Source organism: Herpailurus yagouaroundi, unplaced genomic scaffold, assembly GCF_014898765.1.
Source record: "Herpailurus yagouaroundi ecotype Mexico unplaced genomic scaffold, PumYag 188, whole genome shotgun sequence".
NCBI classification, from domain to species: Eukaryota; Metazoa; Chordata; class Mammalia; order Carnivora; family Felidae; genus Herpailurus; species Herpailurus yagouaroundi.
Window position 1 is genome coordinate 26672586 of NW_024412419.1, and position 25422 is coordinate 26698007.

Here is a 25422-nt window from a genome sequence, read left to right on the forward strand (position 1 = left end):
CAAGGGTTGTTTTGTTTGTTTTTTTGTGTTTCCTTGCATGTCAGTATGACTTTAATGCTCATAAGAGACTATTTAAAATTTGATTATTTGTTGTAGCCTTTCAGTTTTATTTGGTATGCCTTTGATGTCCCCAAAATTAAAGAATAGTTTCATATATCAAAAATAAAAATTAATGTATATTTATTATAATAAGTAAAGATGCAGAAAGAAAAATAATTTTCTGTATCTACTGGCATACTCAGATAAACTTTGTACAGTGTTACATGTATTCTTGTTTACATTTCTGAAAGAATGCTTTTAGGATTGAGTGTATAACACTGTATAACCTTTCCAAGTGCTATAAATTTGGTGTTTATCTAGTTTTGTTAAATAAGGCAATGACTATTTTATTTTTTGTTTTCTTCCATTTGAACTTACTACAAGTGTTGCTAAAAACCACAATGTTAGAATTTTTGGTAAATATATTAAGATAATTACCACATTAAATAGAAGTAAATTTTGGGGTTAATTTCAGTTTCTTTTACTTTAAAAGATGAATTGCGAGAAAAAGCACATGAGAAAAATCAAATACAGAAATGTAAATAATATGTGAAGTCCCTAAATTCCAACCTTTCCACCGTCTTAGATTACCTTTGTTAACAGGATGTTTAGCTGTGTAGACTTGTTTGCTACACGTGTTCATGAACATTTTTAATGAAAGAGATCATACTTACTGGTCTGTTACTTGCTTTTTAATGGCTTATGTTGCTGTGGATGTATGTGTCTTCCTCTGTTTGATGACTTAGGCTCTATTTTATGCTGCTCTATCTCTGTCCAAGTGACACATTAGTTTATGAGTGGAATTCAGAGGAACGGCTAGAACTAGATGTATAGGTGTCTTTCTGTATACCAGATTCAGAATGGAGAGAGTGTAAGGAGAAGACCATAAAGCTCAGGTCAAGCCAGGGAACAAATTCGCTAGAGTAGCACATTCCGTAAAGAAGACCCAGAAGAAGGGACTTAGAAATCATGACCTAAGTCTCCATATCATTGTCTCGTTATTTTATTCCTCGGTATTGGTCCATGTGCAGTATTTGTTTTCTCAGTTAATGGCATCACTGGCACAAATCAGAAATCTGAATGTCATCCTTGATACCTCTTTCTCAGCCTCCACAGTGAGGCTGTCAACAGTGAGGCTGTCTCTTTTTACACCATCATATATTTCAAATCTATTCTCTTACCCCCCCGTGATCACATGATTACAGGAAAGCCAGTCATCTTGAATATGGACTACAATAATAGTGTTCTAACTGGTCTTTCTGCATTGCTCGTCTAACCATCTCCCACGCACCTCCCGTCTGGCAACTGTCAGTTTGTTCTCTGTAGTTCAAAGTCTGTTTCTTGGTTTGCCCCTCTATTTTATTCCCTATGATCGTTTCCTTTGTTTCTTTCTTAAATTGTACATATGAGTGGAAGTCATATGGTATTTGTCTTTCTGTAACTTACTTCGCTTAACATAATACTTTCTAGCTCCATTCATGTTGTTGCAGATAGCAAGATCTCATTCTTTTTTATGGCTGAGTAATATTCCTGTGTGTGTGTGTGTGTGTGTGTGTGTGTGTGTGTGTGTGTGTACGTGTACGTGTGTATGTACATACCCCACATCTTCTTCCATTAATCAGTCGATGGACATTTGGCTCTTGTAGATCATCTATTGTAAACATCGGGGTGCTGCGTGTATCTCTCTGAATTAGTATTTTTGTATTCTTTGGGTAAATACCTACTACTGCAAATGCTGGGTTGTGGGGTAAGCACTTTTTTTTTAATTGTATGATTAGTTGTTTAATGACTACTAACCTATTAACACCAAATATGTGTTTCATGAGACTGAGGCCTGTCTTTTTTTTAATGCATTTCCTATGTCTTGTATTAAGTAAGTGCTCAATAAATACTTTTTTTTTTTTTTAATACATGTAAGGTCCTATGGTGTTCACCAGTGAAATGTTAGAGAACATGGTCATGACAATTTAGTCTTACATTTAATCCTTCAGATGTTATTAGCTTTTGTATCTCCCCATTCTTTCCATCTTTGGTTTCTGTTTAATTTTATCTGTTCAGGAATTCTGTTTAAAGCAGTACTAATTCCAGAAAATTTGGACAATACCAAAAATAACTCTTTTCCTCCATAACACATACACTGTTAATTCTTCTGTGTTCTTCCGTCTGGCCTTCTTGCTGTGGTTTTACTGTTTGTAGTTGTGATCATGTGAATTAATTTAATTTAATTTAATTTTTCAACTACATGTGCTAACTTAAACTACAGTTAACCCTTCAGCAACATGAGTTTGAAGTGTGTGGGTCCTCTTAATGCAGAACTGTTTTCGATAAATATAGTACTGTATAATACTGTAAATGTATTTTCACTTCTGATTTTCTCATTAACACTTTGTTTTTTCTAGTGTACTTCGGTGTAAGAATACAGTATATATTACATAAGACATGAAAAGTATATGTTAATCATCTCTTTATATTACCTATAAGGCTTCTGGTCAACAGTAGGCTCTAAGTCGTCAAGTTTTGGAGGAGTCAGAAGTTACATGTGGATTTCTGACTCTGCGCTGGGTTGGCACCCCCAACATTGTTCACCCTCAGCATTGTTCAGGGGTTTTTCTATGGTTATAAAGTAGTAGTCCTCATTCTAGAAAATTGGTAATATATATGAAACATAAAGATTTATTTATAGATAAATTTGGATAATATTTTAGAATGTTTCTTTAGTTTTTATTTAGTGTCATATTTATAAAGTTGACATCACAGAATGTATTCTGATTTTATGCATACTCAACAGATTGTGTAATAGCTAATATTAGTAGCTGTTTTATTATATTTTATTCATTTAAAATCTTGATCACTTGTTGCTGTTTCATATTAATTGAATGGCCCTGTATGAGGATTGTGTGTTTATACATCTTGTCTAATTAAAATTGTAGTAGCAGGTGTAATTTTCCATAAGACTGTTGCCTTTTTAAAATTTATTTACATATCATAAAACTTGTCTCTTTTCTGCAATAGGAAATGGAAAGGTCAGTAGTTGCACAGCTGCCGAAGGTAGTTTCACATCTCTCACTGGACTTCTAGAAGTTGAGCCCCTGCACTTTACTTGTGTGTCAACTAGTGATGGCACCAGAATAGAAAGGGATGATGCAAGTACGTTTACTGGTATATACCTTCTTTTATTATACGCTCTTTTTATTACGCATTTTATGCTGACATAAATACAAAGTGATATGTAAGTAATTAAATATCAGTTTATGTTATTTATAAGTTCCTTTGGTGTCATGTTAATAGAAACTTATTAATAGGAGGGAAAATTCTTAAGTATTTTTGTGTTCTTTTCTAAGTCAATTCATAGCAATTTTTTTCCTACCTTCTAGAACACGGTCTTAAATCCTTTTGTTTTTAGATGTGTGCAATTTTAGAAGCCTTTTAATTTGGAAAATATCAAACATAACAAAATTAAAGGGAAAATTAAAAGGGACTGCATTTCCTTTACCCAGCCTCAATACTCCTCAACTATTGACCAGTGTTATGTGCAGTTTGGGCATTGTAATGCTATTTCTTGCATTTAAAGTTCACAGTATGTTTGGTAATATCGTTGAGAAGGTTGAGAAGAGTGAAGAAGGAATACTGTTTTTCCAGCTAGTTTAAAGCACCTTCAGACATATGAACCAATATTTTAGTGTGTTGAATATGTGGTATTATTGATGTTTGTAATGAATAATCAGTGGGAACTCTGGTTTGTTTTTTTTTTTTATAAACCTTCTTTTCTGTGCTTTTTTCTCACATTGTAAGTAAGATAAGTGTTTATTTACAATTCTGTGTTGGCACAAATAAGTGAAATTTTTATAATTAAAAATATTAGGGTTTTGTCTTTATATTACAGTTACAGAAGAGCTTGAATATTGTCTTGAATGAATTCTGTTGGTGGTTTTGTGTTTGTGGTTTTCTTTTTGTTTTCTTCAATAGATTAACAGAAAGGAAAAACAGTTTGAGAAGTCACAAAACCTTTTAAGAAGGGTTTTTAGAAGAAATTTATCAGGGCACCTGGGTGGCTTAGTCAGTTTAGTTTCTGACTTGGGCTTGGTTCATGATCCTGGGATTGTGGGCTTGAGCCCTGCATCACACTCTGCACTGAGCATGGAGCCTGCCTGGGGTTCTTTCTCTTTCTCCCTCTGCCCCTCTCTCCAGCTCTCTCTCTCCCTCTCTCAAAAAAATAAATGTTTATGTGTGTATGTATATATATGTGTATAAATTATCAATTCTTTGAGTACCTTTTTATTCAGAATCATTTTATATCTTCCGATTGTGGAAGTAATTACTAAGTGAAATCCTTTGCCTACGTAATTTACCTCAGTTTTTAATTAAAATCTTACATGGGATGCTAGAAGGATCAATTTTATTTGTGTTTGCTTTCTTGGATTGTTATAGTCATTTTGTAGAGACATACATTTACGTTGGAATAGAAAAATGCTGTGACAAGAAATTGCACTTTCAGAGAACTCTTTTGTTATAAATCAGACTCTTTTGGAACTGTCTTGAAATTAAGGATCTAAAATGCATGTGTTTGAGTAAGTAATGCTTTCAGAAGGTATAAAATTTTGTAATAGATCACAGATTAGGTTTGAAGAAGAGAAGTATTCCTCACACTCCCTTTCATCTCCTACAAAGCAAGCAATGGAACCAGCTTTTTGTATTTTCAGAGATAGTATGAATCATATATGTATTTCACCCAGACTGAAACCATCACCAGCAAAGGGGTTTTTATTAAATGTTAGGGCAAAGTCTTTTTTTTTTTTTTTTTTTTAAGTTTATTTATTTATTTTGAGAGAGAGAGGGAGAGAGAGAATCCCAAGCAGGCTCCAGTCTGTTAGGGCACACCCCAACTCAGGACTCAAGCCCACGAACCACGAGATCATGACCTGAGCTGAGATCGTCAGATGCTTAACCAACTGAGCCACCCAGGTGCAGTGCAAAGTCAACTGTGATCATAAGGTGCTAAAAGGTGACTATAGTCTCTCAACTTCCTGTTTACTTTTTCAAAACATACTAGCTATGAAATATAATGCTGTTATGAAAAAGTGCAGAAAACAATTGTATAACCCACCAATTTATGACAAAACAAACTGTCCCTGTGATCACCAAATCAAGAAATAATTTTCTGAGTTTCCTGGGTGGCTCAGTCAGTTAAGTGTCCGACTTTGGCTCAGGTCATAATCTCACAGCCCATGAGTTCGAGCCCCACGTTAGGCTTTGTGCCGACAGCTCAGAGCTGAATCCTGCTTCAGATTCTGTGTGTCTCTCTCGCTGTGCCCCTCCCCTGCTCGCTCGCTCTCTCTCTCTCTCTCTCTCTCTCTCTCTCAGAAATAAAAACATAACAAAAAATTAAAAAAAATTTTTTTCCAGCACTCTGAAAAGTGTCTTCATGTTCCCTTCCACTTATTTCTCCCTTACTCTCTAAAAGGGAAACATTGTTCTAACTTTTAGAGTAATCTTTTCTTGGTGTTTCTTTCATTGTATAAACACTTAGTTATACATTTCTGAATGCTTGTTGGATAGGGTCTACACTTATAATATAAAATTACATTTATGGGTTTTTTGGTCTGCCTTTGGTTCAATGTTACGATTGTTAAATTTATCTATATCAGTGGTTGTTTTTTATTGCTGTTTGAGATTCTGTTGTCTAAATAAAAAAAATTATGTGCCCACTGTTGATAAGTGTACTATTGATTGATATTTGGGTTGTTCAATTATGGTGCTTTTAGTACTACTGAATATACTGTTTTCTTGGAAATGAATGTAAGTAGTTGATTTATTGCTTCATGGGTTTTGCATATATTCAACTTTAGTAAGTAACACTAAAGAAATGCACTTCTTAATGTCCAAATATATGAGGATTTTCTAGTTATCTTGTTATTGATTTCTGTTTAAATTGCTATATGGTCAAAAATTACTCTGTCAGTCTTGCAGTCTGTGTTGGGAATTGTAGAGGATCAATTTTTATAACTATCCCATAAATATGTGAAAATAATATTTACACTTGTTGGTAAATTGTGCTATGTCCATTCCTAAATGTGTTATTTGAATTGTGTCTTTATTGATTAATTCCTTGGTTTCTTTTAGTTCATAAGATCAATATGTTAAATTCTTGTCACTGTGCCTGTGGATATTTAATTTTGAGTTTCACCAATTTTTATTTTGTGTATTTTGAAGTTACCATACAAATTTAGAATGATTGTAATCTTTCTTGTGAATTGAATCTTTCATTATTAGGAATTATCTCTTTATCCCTGATAGCTATTTTTTCTAAAATTACTTTGTTTGAAATTTATATGCTTTGTATCAGCTTTCTTTTGGTTACTATTAATAGGATAGATATTTTTCCTTCCTTTTACTTTGAACTTTATTTTTCATAGGCAGCTTATAGTTGCTTTTTTTATTTTTTTAAAAATTTCTTTTTTTAACATTTATTTATTTTTGAGACAGAGAGAGAGCATGAACAGGGGAGGGTCAGAGAAAGAGGGAGACACAGAATCCGAAACAGGCTCCAGGCTCTAAGCTGTCAGCACAGAGCCCGATGTGGGGCTCGAACCCACCTGAGCCGAAGTCGGACGCATAACTGACTGAGCCACCCAGGCGCCCCTATGGTTGCTTTTTTTAAATTGAGTCTGATACTTTGTCTTTCAGTTGGAATATTTATTTGCATTTAATGTAATTACTGATGTATTTGTTTTTAAATCTTTTTTTTTTTTTTTAATGTTTATTTATTTTTGAGAGAGCAGGGGAGGGACAGAGAGAGAGGGAGACACAGAATCGGAAACAGGCTCCAGGCTCTGAGCCATCAGCCCAGAGCCTGACGCGGGGCTCGAACTCACGGACCGCGAGATCATGACCTGGCTGAAGTCGGACGCTTAACCGACTGCGCCACCCAGGGGCCCCTAAATCTGCTGTTTTTAATGTACGGGTATTCTACTAGGTTTTCTCTTTTGCCAGTTAGATGTTTTCTCTTTCCTTTCCTCTTATTCTGGGTGATTATATTTTGGGGGGCTATTTTTCTACTCTTTACTCTTTTTAGCAGTTATCCCAGTGGTCATAATATACATATACCCTTTATACATTCAGAAGTCCAATTACTGTTTGTACTATACAGTGCAGATATCTAGACCGTTTACCACCTTTCTGACTTGTATGAAGTTGTGCTTTTATACCTTAATTTTATGTGTATTTTAATTCCCAAATGAATTATTACGGTTTTTATATTCAGTATTCATTTGGATTTGTCTCATTCCATTTTAATCCCTCTTTTTTTCCTTTTTGTCATTTGAGCTGCAATCAAGTATGATTTTCTTTGTTTGAAAAGTATTCTGTAACGTCTGTTTTTATTCTTGTCCACCCGTGGTGAATAAACTTAGTTTTGAAGGAGGAAATTTTAAAATTTTTAAAAATATTTAGGTAAATAAACTGCATAGCCATTATCCACGTTCCAGTATTATTAATGGTTTTCACATTTCCTTTATTTCTGCTGTTTTTTCTTTGCTGAAGTACATCAAAACAAATCCTAGATACTATATCATTATTCCTTTCATATATATATATGTATATATATATATGAAAAGTACCTTAAATAGCTTAAACAGTGTGCAAATGCTGTGTAATGACTGATGCAACATATCCATTTTTATCATAATCATAGAAACTATAATTTGTCCTGATCAATTTTTATCATAATCAACTAAATTAGCGTGATCACTTTCATGGTACAGTTTGTTTCCTATACTTAATTAAATTTGTCTGAATATTTGAATAATAAATTTTACATTTGGTTGATTAGATCCAGAGATGTTCTCTTCATTCTTGAAGTATATTTTGACATGTTACAGAATTCTAAGTTTTTATTTCTGTTAGTGATTTAAAGATAATTTCTTGTCATTTCTACTGTGTCAGTCTTATTATTCCTTTTTTAAGGTTGCTGTCAGCTCTCAAGCTGTTTTTAAGATTCATTCATATTCTTTCCCTGTCCACCGCGCCCCCCCTCGGCCCCGGGCGCGCGCGCCCCGAGCATTTTTCTTTGATGGTCCTATAGATGGTTTCATTTGTACTTACCCTGATTAGGATTCATAGGCTTTCCTGAATCCTTACTTGATAACTTCCATCAGCTTTAGAAAGATCTCAGCCATTAACTGTACACACAGTGCTTCTGCCTTGTTTTCTGTATTCTCTTTTTGCGTTTCCAGTTTCATGTGTTAGACCTTACCAGTATAAATGATGTAATTCTCAGTTTTTTAAATCTCTCCTTTTACTGTGGCTATTTGCTTCTAATTCATCTTAGTTTACTAATTCTCATTCTCTATTATTAATGGGAAAAATCTACCCTTCCTCCACTCTGCTGTGGTGTTGTGTCTGTTAAAAATCATGTCTGCTGTGGTGTAGGTCTGTTTTTGTCCACTGGTCAGTTTTTCTAGCCTTATGCCAGTACCTAATTGTCTTAATTATTGTAACTTTATATTAAGTCTTGAAATCTCGTAGTATACACTCATCAGTTTTGTTTTTCTTTCTTTTTTGGTAGATTTAAAAAATTGGTATAAAGTTTGTTGTGCAGTCATCATCACTTTTTAATTCCAGAATATTTCCATTACTCCACAAAGAGGTTCTGTAGTCATGAGCAGTCACTCCTCATCGCCTTTCCCCTCCATCGCCTGGCAGTCAGTAATCTATGTTGTGTCTCTATGGATTTGCCCACCCCATACATTTCTTATAAATGTAGAATCATATAGTTTGTGGCCCTTTTGTCTGGCTTCTTTCACTTAGCATAATGTTTTCATGTTTCACCCACTTAGCATGTCTCCGTACACCATTCCTTTTTATGACTGAATAGTATTCCAGTGTATGGATATGCTACTTTTAAAACAATTTGGATATACCTCATTTTGCTTATCTACTCAGAAGTTAATGGACGTTTGAGTTGTTACTTCTTTTTTGGCTGTTAAGAAAAATGCTGCTATGCAGCATATTTGTGTACATTTTTATGTTTTCAGTTCTCTTGAGTATATGCTTAGTGAAATTTTCCATTTTTCTTCTTAAACATATGTTTAATATAAAAGTTAAAAAAATTTTTTTAATGTTTTTGGATTTATTTTTGAGAGAGAGAGTGTGCACGCAAGTGCACATGCCCACAAGCAGGGGAGGGGCAGATGGAACGAGAGGGAGACAAAGAATACTAAGCAGTCTCCAAGCTGTCAGTGCAGAGCCCAACGCAGGTTTCATACTCAAAAAACCAAACCGTGAGATCATGACCTGTACCGAAGCTGGATGCTTAACCGACTGATCCACCCAGGCGCCCCTAAAGATAGGTTTTCTTAAAGATTCTTGGTCTTTGTTTCTATTTCCCCCCCAGCTTTATTGAAATATAACTGACATAACAACACTCGGCAAGTTTAAGGTGTATAATGTATTGATTTGATACATTTATATATTGTAGACTGATTACCACTATAGCATTAGCTAGTATGTCTGTCCCGTCACTTAATTACCATTTCTTTTTCTGTGGTGGGAACATGTAAGATCTACTCTTAGCAACTTTCAACTACCCATAGTAAAAGGAAAGATTGAAAAACCGAATTCTGTCATTTATACTAATGAGGTGTAACACATGAAATTGTAAATGCAGAATTGAAAACTATACAGCATTATTATTATATTAATTATATACAGCATTATTATCATCATGCTGTATTTATTTCCATTTAAATTTTAGAATGAGCTTTTCAGATTATACACCGAAGAGCTTATTATTTTTTTTATTTGGAATTTGAATATAAATCAGTTTGGGAGAATTGACATCTTAATATTAAGCCTTTTACTTCATTAACATGATATATCTAGTGTATTTAGGTCTTCAGTTGCTCTGGGAGATATTTTTAGTTTTCAGTGTTGACGTTTAGCACATCTTTTTCAGATTTATCCTTAGCTGTTTGATTTTTTTTACGCTAGTATAAGTGATATTTTTCTTAATTTTATTTCCCTTTTTTTGGTTGCTAGTGCATAAAAATATAATTGATTTTTGTATATTAATCTCATGTGACACTGCTATATTAGCTTATTAATTCTAATAGTTTGTAGATCCTTAAAGACTTTTTATATACACAATCATGTCATCCAGTTTTTTGGGGTTTTTTTTTGTTTTTTGTTTTTTTTTTGGTGCAAAAAGATGATTTTATTAAAGCATAGAGACAGGACCTGTGGGCAGGAAGAGCTGCCTCATGTCATCTGTTAATAAGAATTTTACTTTGTTGTTTTTCTAATCATTTTATCTTTTACTTCTTTTTCTTGCTCTTTTGTGCTTTCTAGAACTTCCTGCGTGATACTGAATAGAAATGGTGGTCGTAGTCATTTTTATTTTCTTCTGATCTCTACTTATATATGGTTTTTGAGGCCCTTTGTATAAAAATAGAAAAGGATATTGCTCAATCAAAAATCACAAGATTTAAAAAATTTGTAGTTGCAGGATGACTTATTTCTTTTGGATTGCTGATGTGTCTCTTGTGTTTCTGGTTACTTAATTCATTTTCCCACAAGTAGTATTTGGGCATTGGATTTTAAAGTCAGTAAAGGGCTCAACTCCACGTGGTTAATATTGACTGTAATTACCCCAAAAGTACAAGTACAATAGCAGTGCTTCAATAAGTCCAATAATTTTCCTCCACAGTTGGAATTAATAGCTGTTTCTTTGGTGGAACATTAGATGAAGCAAATGGATTTCATTTTGGGGCACATAGCTTATATGAGTTTTGATTGCTCTTTCTTTGACCAGGCTTGTAGAGTTGGATTCTTGGAAGTTAAATGAAGTATAGTATGGCTATTCTGTAATGTGTGTGTGTGTGTGTGTGTGTGTGTGTTTAAGTTGAAGACACTTTTAATTGTGAAAGGCTATGCACAGTTTGTTATTACTATCTTGTGGATTACAGCTAATTTTTTTAAATAGTTTTTTTTTTTTTTTTTTTTTTTTTTTTAATCCTAGCACAGTGTAGCATTGTTAGATGTTAAGATAGCCTGTCACATACCTGGGTTCTCCCCGACCCTTTCAGGTATTAGCAAATTACTTCCCTCAACTTTAGATTCATTACCTATAAAATGGGTAAGAGTCGTACCTACCTATGTGTCATTGCAAAGACAGAATGAGTTGATGTAAGTAAGCTCCATGCTTGGCACTGTGGTTCCCCATTGGCTTTGTTTTCACACAGTCCTTGGTTCCAGCCCTAGTTTTACCACTATCAGCTCTGCAGGTCACACTTCTCTGTCATCAGTTAAAAAACAGAGTTCTAGTGTCTGCTTCTCAGAGTTGTTTACCTGTTGAATACAGTAATTGATTAAAACAGTGTCACATGGTAATGCACTCTAAAATTTGCTACTGTTGTAGTAGTTATCTTTCCCTAATGTAACTATATTTTGTGCTGACCTATTTCATTATGTTGTGAAATTAAGCTTTTATCTTAGCTTTTCCTAAAATGTTTTCCACAAATATTGTTAAATATTTAATGAGGAGTTATTTTTTATAATGTATACTTGAGTAACATTGAAAAGGAAAGTCAAAGAAATTGTTCAACTTACGGGATTTCGTAGAGCCATTAATGATAATCTTCATGTGTAAGCTGGTGTGCCAAACTTGCTTGACATAAGTCGAATCAGAGATGTTTCTCTTCATATTAGTGTTCTGGGGAGAATATGGTAGGAAACATTGCTTTTACATATTCTATGTGGGCCAGACTGTCTAGGCTATGCTTTAAAATGAAGAAATAAGTCGGGGCGCCTGGGTGGCGCAGTCGGTTAAGCGTCCGACTTCAGCCAGGTCACGATCTCGCGGTCCGTGAGTTCGAGCCCCGCGTCGGGCTCTGGGCTGATGGCTCAGAGCCTGGAGCCTGTTTCCGATTCTGTGTCTCCCTCTCTCTCTGCCCCTCCCCCATTCATGCTCTGTCTCTCTCTGTCCCAAAAATAAATAAAAACGTTGAAAAAAAAATTTTAAAAAAAATGAAGAAATAAGTGTCATCAGATTTTTTAAATGATGTAATTAAAGGTTTTTTTGAACTTTTTGCAGGAGGAAGGAGGTACTGCTACAGGAAAACTTAGTAAAGCAAATTTTAGTTTATTCGTTAAGCTCAAATTGTATAATAGGATTACTCTCATTTTGTGTTTTTATTTTAGCCATATTAAATGAAATTTCTTACATGCTGAAAATATTTTTAAGTTCAAAGGTATACCAAGTTGTTTTTTGGGTTTTTTTTGTTTGTTTGTTTTGTTTTGTTTTGTTTTTGATTTGGAAATAGGTCCTGGATCCCTTAAACTCAAATACTGTTATTATCAATGAGTATGCTTTTATGATTAAGACTTTGATCATTAAGTCTTCTTTTTTATACTCTATAGCTTACTGTCTTTTAAAGTGAAACTCTAGTTTTAATGTCAAAATAGTATACTTGGAACATGTTTCTGCATGAACCTTTTCCTCATCCTTTTTCTCTCCCCCTTGTCTTACACCAGTGAGTTCCTTCGGGGTTACTCCTGCAGTAGGTGGACTGTCATCGGGGACAGTTGGGGAAGCTTCGACAGCCCTGAGTTCAGCAGCCCAGGTAGCTTTGCAGTCTCTCTCTCATGCAATGGCTTCAGCCGAGCAACAGCTGCAGGTGCTGCAAGAGAAACAGCAGCAGCTTTTGAAGCTTCAGCAACAGGTTGGAGACTCTTTGGCTCTTTGTTCATGCTGTCTCTAAACTTCAAAAGCTGAAAAAAGTACTGTAAAAATGCCCATTATTTTCATAAAGGAAAGTAGGTTGACCGATCTGAGCTAATCATTTTCTGCAAAAATTGAGGTAATGTCTTTGTGATATATCTAAGTGTTTAAAAATTATAAAAGTAAATTTTGTTTGACAAATATCTGATGGAATATAATTGATATGGGGGGGCAGGCTTTTAGTAAAATTCGTTGTAACTCTGTTTAAACACTCTTGGTCAAACGTTATGGTTACCAGTTACTATTTTTACAGATTGACTAACCTAAAATATTTTAAAGATGATTTGCAGTCATGTGGATTAAAATTTAGTAATAATGACAGTTGCTTGGGAGTTTTTATTGTTCTCTAAATGCATCCCATGTGGTTCCAGGTGACAAATTGTATCAGGTTAGGCAACGCGAGAGTCCGCCTCCTCCTGTTAATATTTCGTTCTGAGTAGAACTGTGTTTCCTTATTTACGTGTACTTGTTCTTCTTTCTTTCCACCTTTGCTTTGTGGAAGTCCAAGTTTCCGAAACACAAGGAAGTTTACATCAAATATTTAATGAAGTTCGTATAGTGAAGAAATGCTCAATTCATGTGGAGTCCATTTTTATTTAATTTCATTTTTATTTAACTAGGATCTAGTTAATCATGTTTATCTTCATAAAATATTCCTGTGTAGTGTTCCCTACAGTTCAGGTAGGCAGGATCAGTCTACATTTGTTGCCTTTACTTCTTTTACAGAAAGCAAAGCTGGAAGCCAAGTTACATCAGACAACAGCTGCAGCGGCTGCCGCAGCATCAGCAGCATCAGCAGTAGGTCCTGTTCACAACTCTGTGCCTTCCAACCCGGTGGCAGCCCCCGGATTCTTCATCCATCCATCTGATGTTATTCCACCCACTCCAAAAACAACACCACTTTTTATGACTCCACCACTCACCCCACCCAATGAAGCAGTTTCCGTTGTGATTAATGCCGAACTTGCACAGCTTTTCCCAGGCTCAGTTATTGATCCCCCAACAGTCAATCTTGCTGCACATAACAAAAATTCCAACAAGTCCAGAATGGTAAATTCTTATATTTTAAATAGGTGTTCGCTTAGACATTTAAAAATATTATGATGTATACGCTAGCTTGAGAAGGCAAAATTTTATTATGCCAACTTGATACATCAAATTAGGTTGTTTTCTAAAATATTACAGAATATACATCAGGAGATGAGACTTGTTAATTTGATATACAGTTACTAGTTTGTATAGAGCAAGAGTAATATCAATATAGAGTTATACTTTTTTCTTTTCTAGAATCCACTTGGTTCTGGTCTAGCTCTTGCAATTTCTCATGCTTCACATTTTCTTCAACCTCCACCTCACCAGTCCATTATTATAGAGCGAATGCATTCAGGTAATCTTTGACTTTCTTAAGATATTTTTGTTGCCTATTCTGCTAGCCCTTTGAATCTTAATATTCTGTAGTTTGATTTTCCTTTGCAAGTAAATCACATCTGTTCCCAGGTAAGTACATTTTACCAGGAGTAGGCACTACATAAGGCTCCAGCTGTGCATTCACCACGTTGGGTGGCAGAGTGCTACTGGGTAGGTTGACTAGTTCTGTCCGAACTGTGGATTTCACCTGCACATGGGTCTTGACGCCTGTTGAACTCTGATGGACATGACCATCTACCTCCATTGTAGCTGCTCGATTATCATTACACTGGAAGTTACGCTTAAATATTCTTAAGACCAGCATCCTGGGGCGCCTGGGTGGCGCAGTCGGTTAAGCGTCCGACTTCAACCAGGTCACGATCTCGCGGTCCATGAGTTCGAGCCCCGCGTCAGGCTCTGGGCTGATGGCTCAGAGCCTGGAGCCTGTTTCCGATTCTGTGTCTCCCTCTCTCTCTGCCCCTCCCCCGTTCATGCTCTGTCTCTCTCTGTCCCAAAAATAAATAAACGTTGGGAAAAAAAAAAAAAAAAAGACCAGCATCCTGATGTTGGAATCATTTCTAGAAAATAGCAGATAGACATACTGCTGATTTTAGTAACTAAGTAAAATTAATAACACTTCATGGTCTCTTGATAATTCAAATTCTGCCTAAGTTTGTGACATACTTACATGCTAGCAACCCATGACTGGGATAGATGCTTTCAACTAGAATATGTTTACTAATAAACCACAGGTGATTTTAACCTTATCATCCTACCAAACTACTAGTTCTGGACTTGTGCTGCAGCAGAATTCAGTAGAAACCCACAGTGTGTTTTATAGTAGAAAGTAATATGTGTATAATGCATACTGTGGCACTTTCTATCATATGAATAGTTTGCTTTATTGCATTGCGATGTTTCTTCTTTGGAAGAGAGAGTTTTTTAAAAAATGTAAAGTAAAATTCTTTTTTTTTGTTTTTAAATGATTTTCAAGTTTATTTCTTTGTTATTGAGAGAGAGAGCGAGAGAGAACACAAGCTGGGGTGGGGCAGAGAGAGAGGGAGATACAGAACCCAACGCAGGGGTCGAACTCAGCAGCTGTGAGATCATGACTTGAGCTAAAGTCCAACACTTAACTGACTGAGCCACCAGGTGCCCCTAAGGTAAAATTCTTAATGGTGTTTTTTGCTCAACTAATCCTTCATTGGTATCAACATTAGCATTTGTAACATTTAGAGTGTGATTTGTTGTGGAGTCTTATGGAATGTGAGCAGTTTTTTACACTGCAGTTTGGTCGTTTTTTTTTTTCTTTTTTTATTGTAATTGACTGTAGGACATAGAAGAATTATGTTCTTTGTTATTTAATAGTTTTTCTGTCTAGGGAAGTATTGGTAACTACCTTGTTTGCTTTTAAACTAGCTCCATTGAAAACTAGTTCTAGAAGTTCAGTTGATTCCTTCACTGTAAAATGTAGCTGGTAAGGTTATTAGGTGCTCCTCACCCCAACCTGGTAAAGAAGAAAAAGAACTATATGATTAACAATGCTGTCTACTGTTTCACTAATTGGGCTTATTCTGAAATGTATATGAGCTGAGATATGCAAATCTGTTCTTTCTTCCATTCCTCTGTGATCATTTTTGCCTTTCATTAATGGGCACATCTCAACTGTGCTGCGTGCGATTCTAGTGTTTACACGAAGAGGCATCCTGCCTGTTTAGTGTGGTCCTTGAGAATAAGCCATATGCTTTGCCTGGAACTGAGCTGAAGAGACAGTGATGTGCCACTACCTGGGCAAAAAACAGTGTTTGAGATAAGCTGCATTTGTCTTCTTTGGAGGACCTTCCTAAGGGATTTTTTATAGTGGCGGTGCTGACTGCATGTGATTTCTGCCTTGTACTTTTACTTTACATTGTAACTACAATGTAGGATCTAATTCCATAAGAAGTTAAACAAGGCTTGAGAAAACTAAAGTAATAACAATTTGGTATCATTAATGAGTCTAGGTGGGAAAGTTTTAAAAAGTGACCAAATGATTGAAAAAAGAGCAGATAGATAACTTTTAGGAGTTCATCTATCTACTGTTTTTGATGATACAGTTTTTCTGCTCTGATGTTTTAAATTAAGCTTTGGGGCACCTATGTGGCTCAGTCGGTAAGGCATCCGACTTTGGCTGAGGTCATGATCTCGCGGTTTTTGGGTTCACCTCCTGCTTTGGGCTCTGTGCTGACAGCGCGTAGCCTGGAACCTGCTTCAGATTCTGTGTCTCCCTCTCTTTCTGCCTCTCCCCTGCTTGTACTCTGTCTGTCTCTCTCAAAAATAAATAAACATTAAAAAATTTTAAATTAAGCTTATATGCACAGTTGATTGTCACAGTAACAAACTTACTCTTGTGTATTTTTTACTTCAGTCTTACGTAGCATGGATTGAAGTTTCAGAAAATTTTCAAAGGCTATTCCTCTTTCTACTTATTTGTTTGTAGTTTAACAAGTTGATTTCTGATTTTAAGATGAGTGTTCCCAACTGTTTTTGAATGTATCTTTTGGTTAATTGAAACAATGGTATTTTTTGTCACTTGTTGCTCTCTCTAATAGGAGCAAGGAGATTTGTGACCTTGGATTTTGGCAGACCAATACTATTGACAGATGTATTGATTCCCACTTGTGGAGACTTGGCCTCCTTGTCAATTGACATTTGGACTTTAGGAGAAGAGGTGGATGGGAGGCGACTGGTAGTGGCAACTGACATAAGCACCCATTCACTAATTCTGCATGACTTGATACCACCTCCTGTGTGCAGATTCATGAAGGTAAAAGACTTCAAGACAGTGAATTGATAGGCTTTCCATGTTTCTGACAGGTTATGAAAGATACTTAGACATATAGTTAAAAAGTATAACTATCTTTTTAAATTCATTGTTCAGAATTTTATTTTTTTGCAGATGGAGTGTATGTATACTTATGTTTTGATTTGTTTTGTTTTTTATTTCATTTCAGATCACTGTCATTGGACGTTATGGAAGTACAAATGCCAGAGCCAAAATCCCATTAGGATTTTACTATGGTCATACGTATATCTTGCCTTGGGAGAGTGAACTGAAGTTAATGCATGATCCTTTAAGGGGAGAGGGTGAATCTGCAAACCAACCGGAAATTGACCAGCATTTAGCAATGATGGTTGCTCTACAGGAAGATATACAGTGCAGGTTATTAGAAAATTGCAGTCTATTTTAATCTTATTGAAGCCTTTTATATTGTATGTCTTGCATATATTTTTCAAGAAATGTCTTTTCCTAGATGTATAGAAAAGAACAATAGGACAGGGCACCTGGCTTAAGTCAGAAGAACATGCAACTCTTGATCTTGGGGTTGTGAGTTCAAACCCCACTTTGGGTACAGAGATTACTAAAAAAAAAAAAATGTGAACTTAAAAAAAACAAAAAAAGAACAAAAGGAAGTAGGAAACGAATGTTACAGTAATATTTGATAAATTAAAATATTGTGATTAAATAACTGGCTTTATTTAGTACTTAATAACTGATGAATTCTTTTTAATGGTTGTAGAGATTTAATTTTCAGTGTACATTTATACATATATATCAGAGAGAACATTGCAGGAATTATTTTGTACATTTTTTTTTTTTATTTACAGGTATAACTTAGCTTGTCATCGACTAGAAACTCTTTTGCAAAGTATCGATCTTCCTCCTCTCAACAGTGCTAACAATGCACAGTACTTTCTGCGAAAACCAGACAAGGCAGTTGAGGAAGACAGTAGAGTTTTTTCTGCCTATCAAGATTGTATTCAGCTACAGCTTCAGCTGAATTTGGCTCATAATGCAGTGCAGAGGCTCAAAGTAGCTCTAGGTACAAGTCGGAAAGTGTTAAGTGAAACATCAGATCCAAAAGATTTGATTCAGACGTCTTCCACAGAGCAGTTACGTACCATCATCAGATATTTATTGGACACTTTGCTCAGTCTTCTTCACTCTTCCAATGGTTTGTATTTGGCTTAAGTTCTTTAAATGTTAGAAATGTGTTTGATTTGATTTTGTTGCATGTTTTGTTGTTGTGTTAATATTTCCTGAGTGTTGCTCATTTTGATGTCCTTTCTAAAGTGACTATGAAATGTGTTTAGGTTAACTCGTTTTTTCCTCCATATTTTTACTTGTTTTTGTTTTAAATGGATTTTCGATAATTTTCTTGAGGTTTTGCTGTTGATGTGGCACATCATTTTGTTATTGGCAAAACATTAAATATTGTTATTGTGAAAACTGTTACTAAATTGCTACCCTAATATACTGTCATTTTCTAATAACAGGAGCTATTTTTGATCATTACACGTGCACTCACAAACACACGTACTCAGCTAACTGATACACCCAACTCCACACATAAGAAATACAGTTGATTGAACTGCTAGATTTTCTCCTCCCCAAGTGTTTAACAATTAAATTCTTCATACGAAGAATAAAGAAATGAATAGCAAAATAAATAAAATACAATTGTGTACTGAATCCTGGTAAAGAAGAAAGTGTATTTAGGTATGCTGATACTGATACTACAGCATACACTTAAATAGGAAATTTTATTGTTTTCTGTTTTGTAATAGGACACTCTGTTCCTGCAGTTTTGCAGAGCACATTTCATGCCCAGGCCTGTGAAGAGCTTTTTAAACACTTGTGCATCAGTGGAACACCAAAGATACGATTGCATACTGGTCTTCTACTTGTTCAGCTCTGTGGTGGTGAAAGATGGTGGGGTCAGTTTCTTTCTAATGTTCTTCAGGAACTGTACAATTCAGAGCAGCTTCTCATCTTCCCACAAGATAGGTAGGTCAGAAGATACTGGAGTTGTTCATTATTAGTAATTTCTAATTCTCACAGTCATTGCTCAGATTTTGAAATCCTACATATGTGGATCCTGAATGGGGAAATGAAACATTTCTTTCCAGGGTTTGGGGAATGCCTAGCAAAACGCATATTGAAAATTACACATGATATAACCAGACTACCTTCTGTAGTTTTGTAATTGAATCTGTGGAGTTTATAGGTCTCTGTTTACAAGTAATTCCTAACAGATTATGTTACTTTATGTGTTAAACACATTTTCTGGGGACTTTGATAAAGTTCTCTTCTTGATTTCTTATTTAGTTAAAAAATACAACCTGTAGTTTGAAAAGAGCCAATTTTAACATCATAGCTCGAGATATAAATCATGCTGAGAACTATATATCCTATTGTTTGTTAAATTTCAATGTAAATTATTTTTTTAATGAGCAAATTGATTCATACTTAGTATGTCTTTTTTTTTAGGGTATTCATGTTGCTCTCCTGCATTGGTCAAAGATCACTTAGCAATAGTGGAGTATTAGAAAGCTTACTTAATCTGTTGGATAATTTATTGTCACCTCTTCAGCCGCAGTTACCCATGCATAGGAGGACAGAAGGTATTATTTCAAGTGGTCATCTTTTGTAAAAACATAAGATTCCTGTTACTACTGCTTTCATAAAATGGCTACTGTGAAGTACCTATTTTAATATTCGTCATGGCACATTTTGTTAATATTTCTATGATGTAGACTTTTTAGAATGTAGACTTTCATGTGATTGACTGCCATGTGGTTATTGCTTTAAAAACCTATTACCTTTTCATTATTTGAATTTTGAATTTGGGAACTATTATGTTTTTCCTATTTACTGTCATAACTAAGATCAAACTCTAATTTTAATGTTCATTTTTGAGAGAGAAAGGTAAAGAGAGAGAGAGAGAAAGCACCTGAGCAGGGCCGAGGGGCAGAGAGAGGAGACACAGGCTCCAGACCCTGAGCTGTCAGCACAGAACCCAATGCAGGGCTTGAACCCTTGAATCGTGAGATCATGATCTGAGCTGAAGTTGGATGCTTAACTGACTGAGTCACCAGGCACCCTTCAAACTCTCTTATTTAAGTCTCTCTTAATTTAAGGCACAGTTGCTGTTCTGGTCATCGTATTTCATTTGAGCAACAAAATTGTTATTGGAACAAAAACTTGAGAATGTAGTTCAAAAAACTTTATGAAGGCAAAATTGAGAGATTTTTTTAATTTAGTTATCTGTAAGTCTTAGACTAGGACCTTACACCTTATTTCCTAATTTATAAATTATTATCTGTTGGATTCAACCTATAACTAAGAATCTATTCTCATACCATAAAGCATTTGTCTTCCATTATGTTCAGTATGTTCCTCAATTTGGCCATAAGTTCCAATTTTGAGGCTTATTATAAGTAAATGTTAATGTTAGCAATGATACAGTATATTTTAAATTTATAAAATGTCTTATTGCATAATTGTCCTCTCAGACTTCATTAGAACTCTTAGAGTCACCTGATTGTTTTTTCCCCTGTCATCTCTTCTTAGGAGTACTGGATATTCCCATGATCAGTTGGGTTGTTATGCTGGTGTCCAGGTTGTTGGATTATGTGGCAACTGTTGAAGATGAAGCAGCAGCTGCAAAGAAACCTTTGAATGGTAAAGACAGGGAAAGGTTTCTGACAGGTATCAGAAGTTTATAATAATCTGTTGGTGGGGATTTGGAGTGAGTACACAGTTGTTCCAGAACTGGCTATTGGCCTGGAGATTACAGCTGTATGTAATTTATCTAAAGTAAGAATTAAATATACCAGGAATCTGTTTTAAGGGTAGAATTTATTTTTTGAAGGGCTTTCTGGACAAACCCCTTATGTGAGCATGACTTTTAATGTCTAAATACAACTGTGTCTTTCATGAGGTATTTCCAGGCTCATTTAAATACTTTCTAATACCATACATATCAGTGAATTTATGAATAGGAAATCTTTGTTATTTTAGTATAGTGTGTCATTCTATTTACCATTATGGAGTATCGTTCTAAAATTTTTTTTTTCAACGTTTATTTATTTTGGGACAGAGAGAGACAGAGCATGAACGGGGGAGGGGCAGAGAGAGAGGGAGACACAGAATCGGAAACAGGCTCCAGGCTCTGAGCCATCAGCCCAGAGCCCGACGCAGGGCTCGAACTCACGGACCGCGAGATCGTGACCTGGCTGAAGTCGGATGCTTAACCGACTGCGCCACCCAGGCGCCCCATAGTTCTAATTGACTATAAGGAGCTTTTATGCTTAGATATGGAAATTACCAGATTTATTTATTTTTTGTTTTTGTTTTTTATTTTTTTTTTGAGTTTCAGTCTTTCTCCATAAACTTTTGGGGCATAGAAAAATTTAAAAGTTAAAGGAAATCAAGCTGTAAGACAAATTATTTTCTTCCTTTCTTCCAACCTAATGACACTTTCCTAAAGGTTTTGGAATAGCTGCATCTTATATCTAAGTGCCATAAAATTTGAATTTTATACATTGTAAGGACCATAGTATTAAAAAAGATCCCTCAGAGTGTTTTCTAGATAAATCAATTGATTATCATTTGATAAGTCAAATGGGGCCCATTACTTTTGGTAAAAGGGTGGGGTATTTTATTCATGTAGGGAAAATATGTTTTAAATATTTAGAGTCTTTGGCTCACTTTACTGATTTATGGGATATAGAGGTATCTACAATTATATACAACTGTCATATAAAGTGGGAATATTACAGTATTGAAGGTCTTAGTTTTTATTTATATCATTCAGATAATATGGAAATGCATTGGTGGAAGACATTTTTTGTAGGTTTTGAAGAATTTGAATTGAGTAATGGATATTAGAGAATAGGGAAGATATCTTTAGGTTAAGCAAGCATGAACAAGTAATTGGAGATTACTTCAGGGGTGGTTCAGGGGTGGTATTGAGCCTGAATTGAAAAGAAGAATGATACTTAAAGTAATAGTCTGGACACGTTTTAAAAAATGCGAGTAAGTCGAGCTACACAGCATAATTTTTGAACCATTTAACCTTATTTTTACATTTGTAAAGTCAGATTATTGAACGCCCTCTTATTGGGTCCTTGCATTAACGTATAGATTTGACATAGGCACTAGTGAGCATTTGTTGTTTGAATTGAGTTACATCAGTGCTGTGTTGTACAAAGATTAATCTTAAGCAACTATGGAGAAAGATGGCCGTTTTCTTAAAGGGAAGATTGGAGACAGAGAAAACTCTGATCTTAAAGTCATTTAGGATCTGGATTAGCCTTTCTAGGGTTATATCTTACTACCAGTTTCCTTAAAACTGCTTTGTTGTGATTGACATGTTTATAAATTTGTGTTTTCTAGGTGTGGAAAATACTTTAAAACCACATTTAACAGAATTATTAATAAAATGTTTTCTTGCTCTTATAGGTAACCAGTGGAGTTTTATTAACAATAATCTGCACACTCAGAGCATAAATAGGTCTTCCAAAGGCAGCAGTAGCCTTGATAGATTATATTCCAGAAAAATCAGAAAGCAGCTAGTTCATCATAAACAGGTAATTTTCAATATACTTTTAAAATTTTAACGTTTGAGAACATTGCTTTTGACATTGCATGAGATAGACTTACTGTCAGATCTCAGGTATGATATTTAATGAGGTACTTAGGGAAATTATTTAACAGTTGAGAGACAGAGCTTCCTTATTCATAAGATGGCAACAGTTTGTAGTTTACAGATTTTTGGTGAGGTCCTTTAAAGTGTCTACCTCTTTACATCTCTGTTTCTGCCATTCTAAGTGAGAGGCTGTCATTTTCTTTTGTCTAGTTAAAAGGCCTCTCACCCTTTTTGTTCTCAGTCATACATTATCATATCATTTCCTTCTCCAATTCTCAGTAGCTTTCAGTTGACCTGTGCATGCAGTTCAAAGTCCTTAACATGGCTTGATGGTGTCTATCATCTGCTTCCTCTTTGTGCCTGTCAGGTTTGAATTTTAGTCTAGCCCTACTGAATTTGAGTTCATGAACCACCAGTTTTCTCATCCAGGATTTTAGTATGCGTTGAGTTTCCTCCCTTACCACGTAGGATAACCTAATTTACTAGGCATTAGTTCAGGCATTCTTTTATTTTTTTTTTTAAGTTTATTTATTTGTTTTGAGGGGGCGAGAACGAGCGACCATGAGCAGGGGAGGGACAGAGAGACAGGATCCCAAGCAGGTTCCATGCTGTCAACGGAGGGCCCATGTGGGGCTCGAACTCAGGAACCGAGACCGGACCTGAGCCGAAATCAGGAAATGAGGAGTCGGGTGCTTAACCAACCGAGCCTCCCAGGTGCCCCTCAGGCATTAGTTTATATTCACTTCCTCAAAGAGGTCTTCTCTGGCTTCTAAATTAGGATAGTACCCCATACAATGTGTTTCCCATGTGTCTCGTATTTTTCCTTTCATTATATTCATCATAAATTTTGGTAGTGTGTTTTGTTTTGTTAATATGAGATCTGTGTGTTTCGCTGTGAGTGAATGATTTCTTGAAGTCTTGTTAGGAGTCATGCAGAGTGCTCTTTTTTACCTGCCTTTTTTTTCCCTCAAAATGGTATTTTTGAGATTCATCCATATTGAGTATATCATTGATTCTTTTTATTCTTGAGTACTCTTCCATGAGTGTTCCAGAATCTGTTTACCTGTTTTCCTATTGATGAACACTTTAGTGTTTTTTTTTTTTTGAAATACAAATATGCATGTATGTTTCTCTGATTAACATGCAAATGTTTGCATGCACACACATTCAGTCTTTCTTTTTTTTTTTTTTTTTTTTTAAATTTTTTTTTTAACGTTTATTTATTTTTGAGACAGAGAGAGACAGAGCATGAACGGGGGAGGGTCAGAGAGAGGGAGACACAGAATCGGAAGCAGGCTCCAGGCTCCGAGCTGACAGCACAGAGCCCGACGCGGGGCTTGAACTCACGGACCGCAAGATCATGACCTGAGCCGAAGTCGGCCGCTTAACCGACTGAGCCACCCAGGCGCCCCACATTCAGTCTTTCTTTCACAGAAAGAAGGTCATGTATTAGAATGTGGTTTTTGTTATAGGACATCTGTGCATATATCTGGATTTTTTTCTTACGTGGTTCCATGATCTCTCTTGAAATTACACATAAAATTTGGTCCCTGTGCATTGTACTGTGTAGAAGTGAATTTATAGCCGACATCAGATTCTTGTGAGCCATTGCTTTATTATTATCATTTTTTTAAAGGGGTCTTTCTCTTTTCTCTTACAGTATATGCCAGGTTATATACTATATCCTTGATACCTAGAATGGAGCCTAGTGTCTTACCAATAGTTATTTGCATAATTGATTTAAACTGTAATGAGAGTTTATATGAAAATCCTTAGGATCTGGCAAGTTTGTGAAAGCTTTGGGCTTTTTTTTTTTTTTTTAATTTTTTTTTCAACGTTTATTTATTTTTGGGACAGAGAGAGACAGAGCATGAACGGGGGAGGGGCAGAGAGAGAGGGAGACACAGAATCGGAAACAGGCTCCAGGCTCCGAGCCATCCACCCAGAGCCTGACGCGGGGCTCGAACTCACGGACCGCGAGATCGTGACCTGGCTGAAGTCGGACGCTTAACCGACTGCGCCACCCAGGCGCCCCTGGGCTTTTTTAAAAAAAAAAGGACTTAGCACTGAATTTTAGGTTTCACTTAGGTTTTTTTTGACTAAGCTGTTTGATCTTTTGCAAGAAAAATGATGTGAAGCTTTTCTCTCAGCTTTTTTTTTATTCTTAACTAATTGTGTGGTAATAATTTGCATCCTTTGGAATTCAGCTAAATTTTATTGAACACTTAATGTTTATGTTTGCTGTGTTTAATTTAGAATATGAAGATGGAAAGCAAAGCTAGAATATAACCCAGTGGGTTTTCCTTAGTAAAATATTACTATTTTATTCTTTACTGTGAAGGACATTATTGGGACAGTTGGTAAAACTTAGAATGGGGTGTGAGGCATAGTTGGTAGTAGTGTATTAGTATTATTCTCTGATTTTGATGGTTTTATTATGGTTTGCAGAAAGATTTTGTTTCTAGGAAGTACATACAAAAGTATTCAGAGGTGATTGGCCATCAGGTTGCCAACTTATTCTCAAATAGTTGAGAAAGAAATGTCTTTTTTGCAATAATTAAAATTGCTGATTAAGATTGTGATTGTTTTGAAACACATTAAAATTATGTATTTTTTATTGTAATTGTTGTATTTATTGTAGAGGTTTTAGAATAGTTTTCTGAAAATACTGATTTATGGTAGTTCTCACACACACATATGTTGATCATCTAATACATGTGTATACTG

The 25422-nt window shown here is 35.4% G+C and overlaps 1 protein-coding gene across 13 annotated transcripts in view; it reads left to right on the plus strand.

Moving 5' to 3' along the window:
• The window catches only part of BIRC6 (baculoviral IAP repeat containing 6), a 225633-nt gene that overhangs the window by 73811 nt on the left and 126400 nt on the right, over nucleotides 1-25422 (plus strand). For 4 of the 13 annotated variants that reach the window (XR_005797250.1, XM_040496461.1, XM_040496465.1 and 1 more), the window contains 11 exons: nucleotides 3052-3198; nucleotides 12568-12755; nucleotides 13541-13864; nucleotides 14102-14201; nucleotides 16813-17027; nucleotides 17215-17423; nucleotides 17870-18216; nucleotides 18830-19049; nucleotides 19533-19666; nucleotides 20616-20753; nucleotides 22509-22636. Coding sequence is in view for 12 of the 13 variants with exons in the window: in XM_040496461.1 (XP_040352395.1) it covers nucleotides 3052-3198; nucleotides 12568-12755; nucleotides 13541-13864; nucleotides 14102-14201; nucleotides 16813-17027; nucleotides 17215-17423; nucleotides 17870-18216; nucleotides 18830-19049; nucleotides 19533-19666; nucleotides 20616-20753; nucleotides 22509-22636 (2150 nt within the window). In the remaining variant the exon portion in view is untranslated. The remainder of the gene's footprint in view (nucleotides 1-3051; nucleotides 3199-12567; nucleotides 12756-13540; nucleotides 13865-14101; nucleotides 14202-16812; nucleotides 17028-17214; nucleotides 17424-17869; nucleotides 18217-18829; nucleotides 19050-19532; nucleotides 19667-20615; nucleotides 20754-22508; nucleotides 22637-25422) is intronic. The other 9 variants (XM_040496464.1, XM_040496466.1, XM_040496471.1 and 6 more) reach the window with 8 other exon arrangements.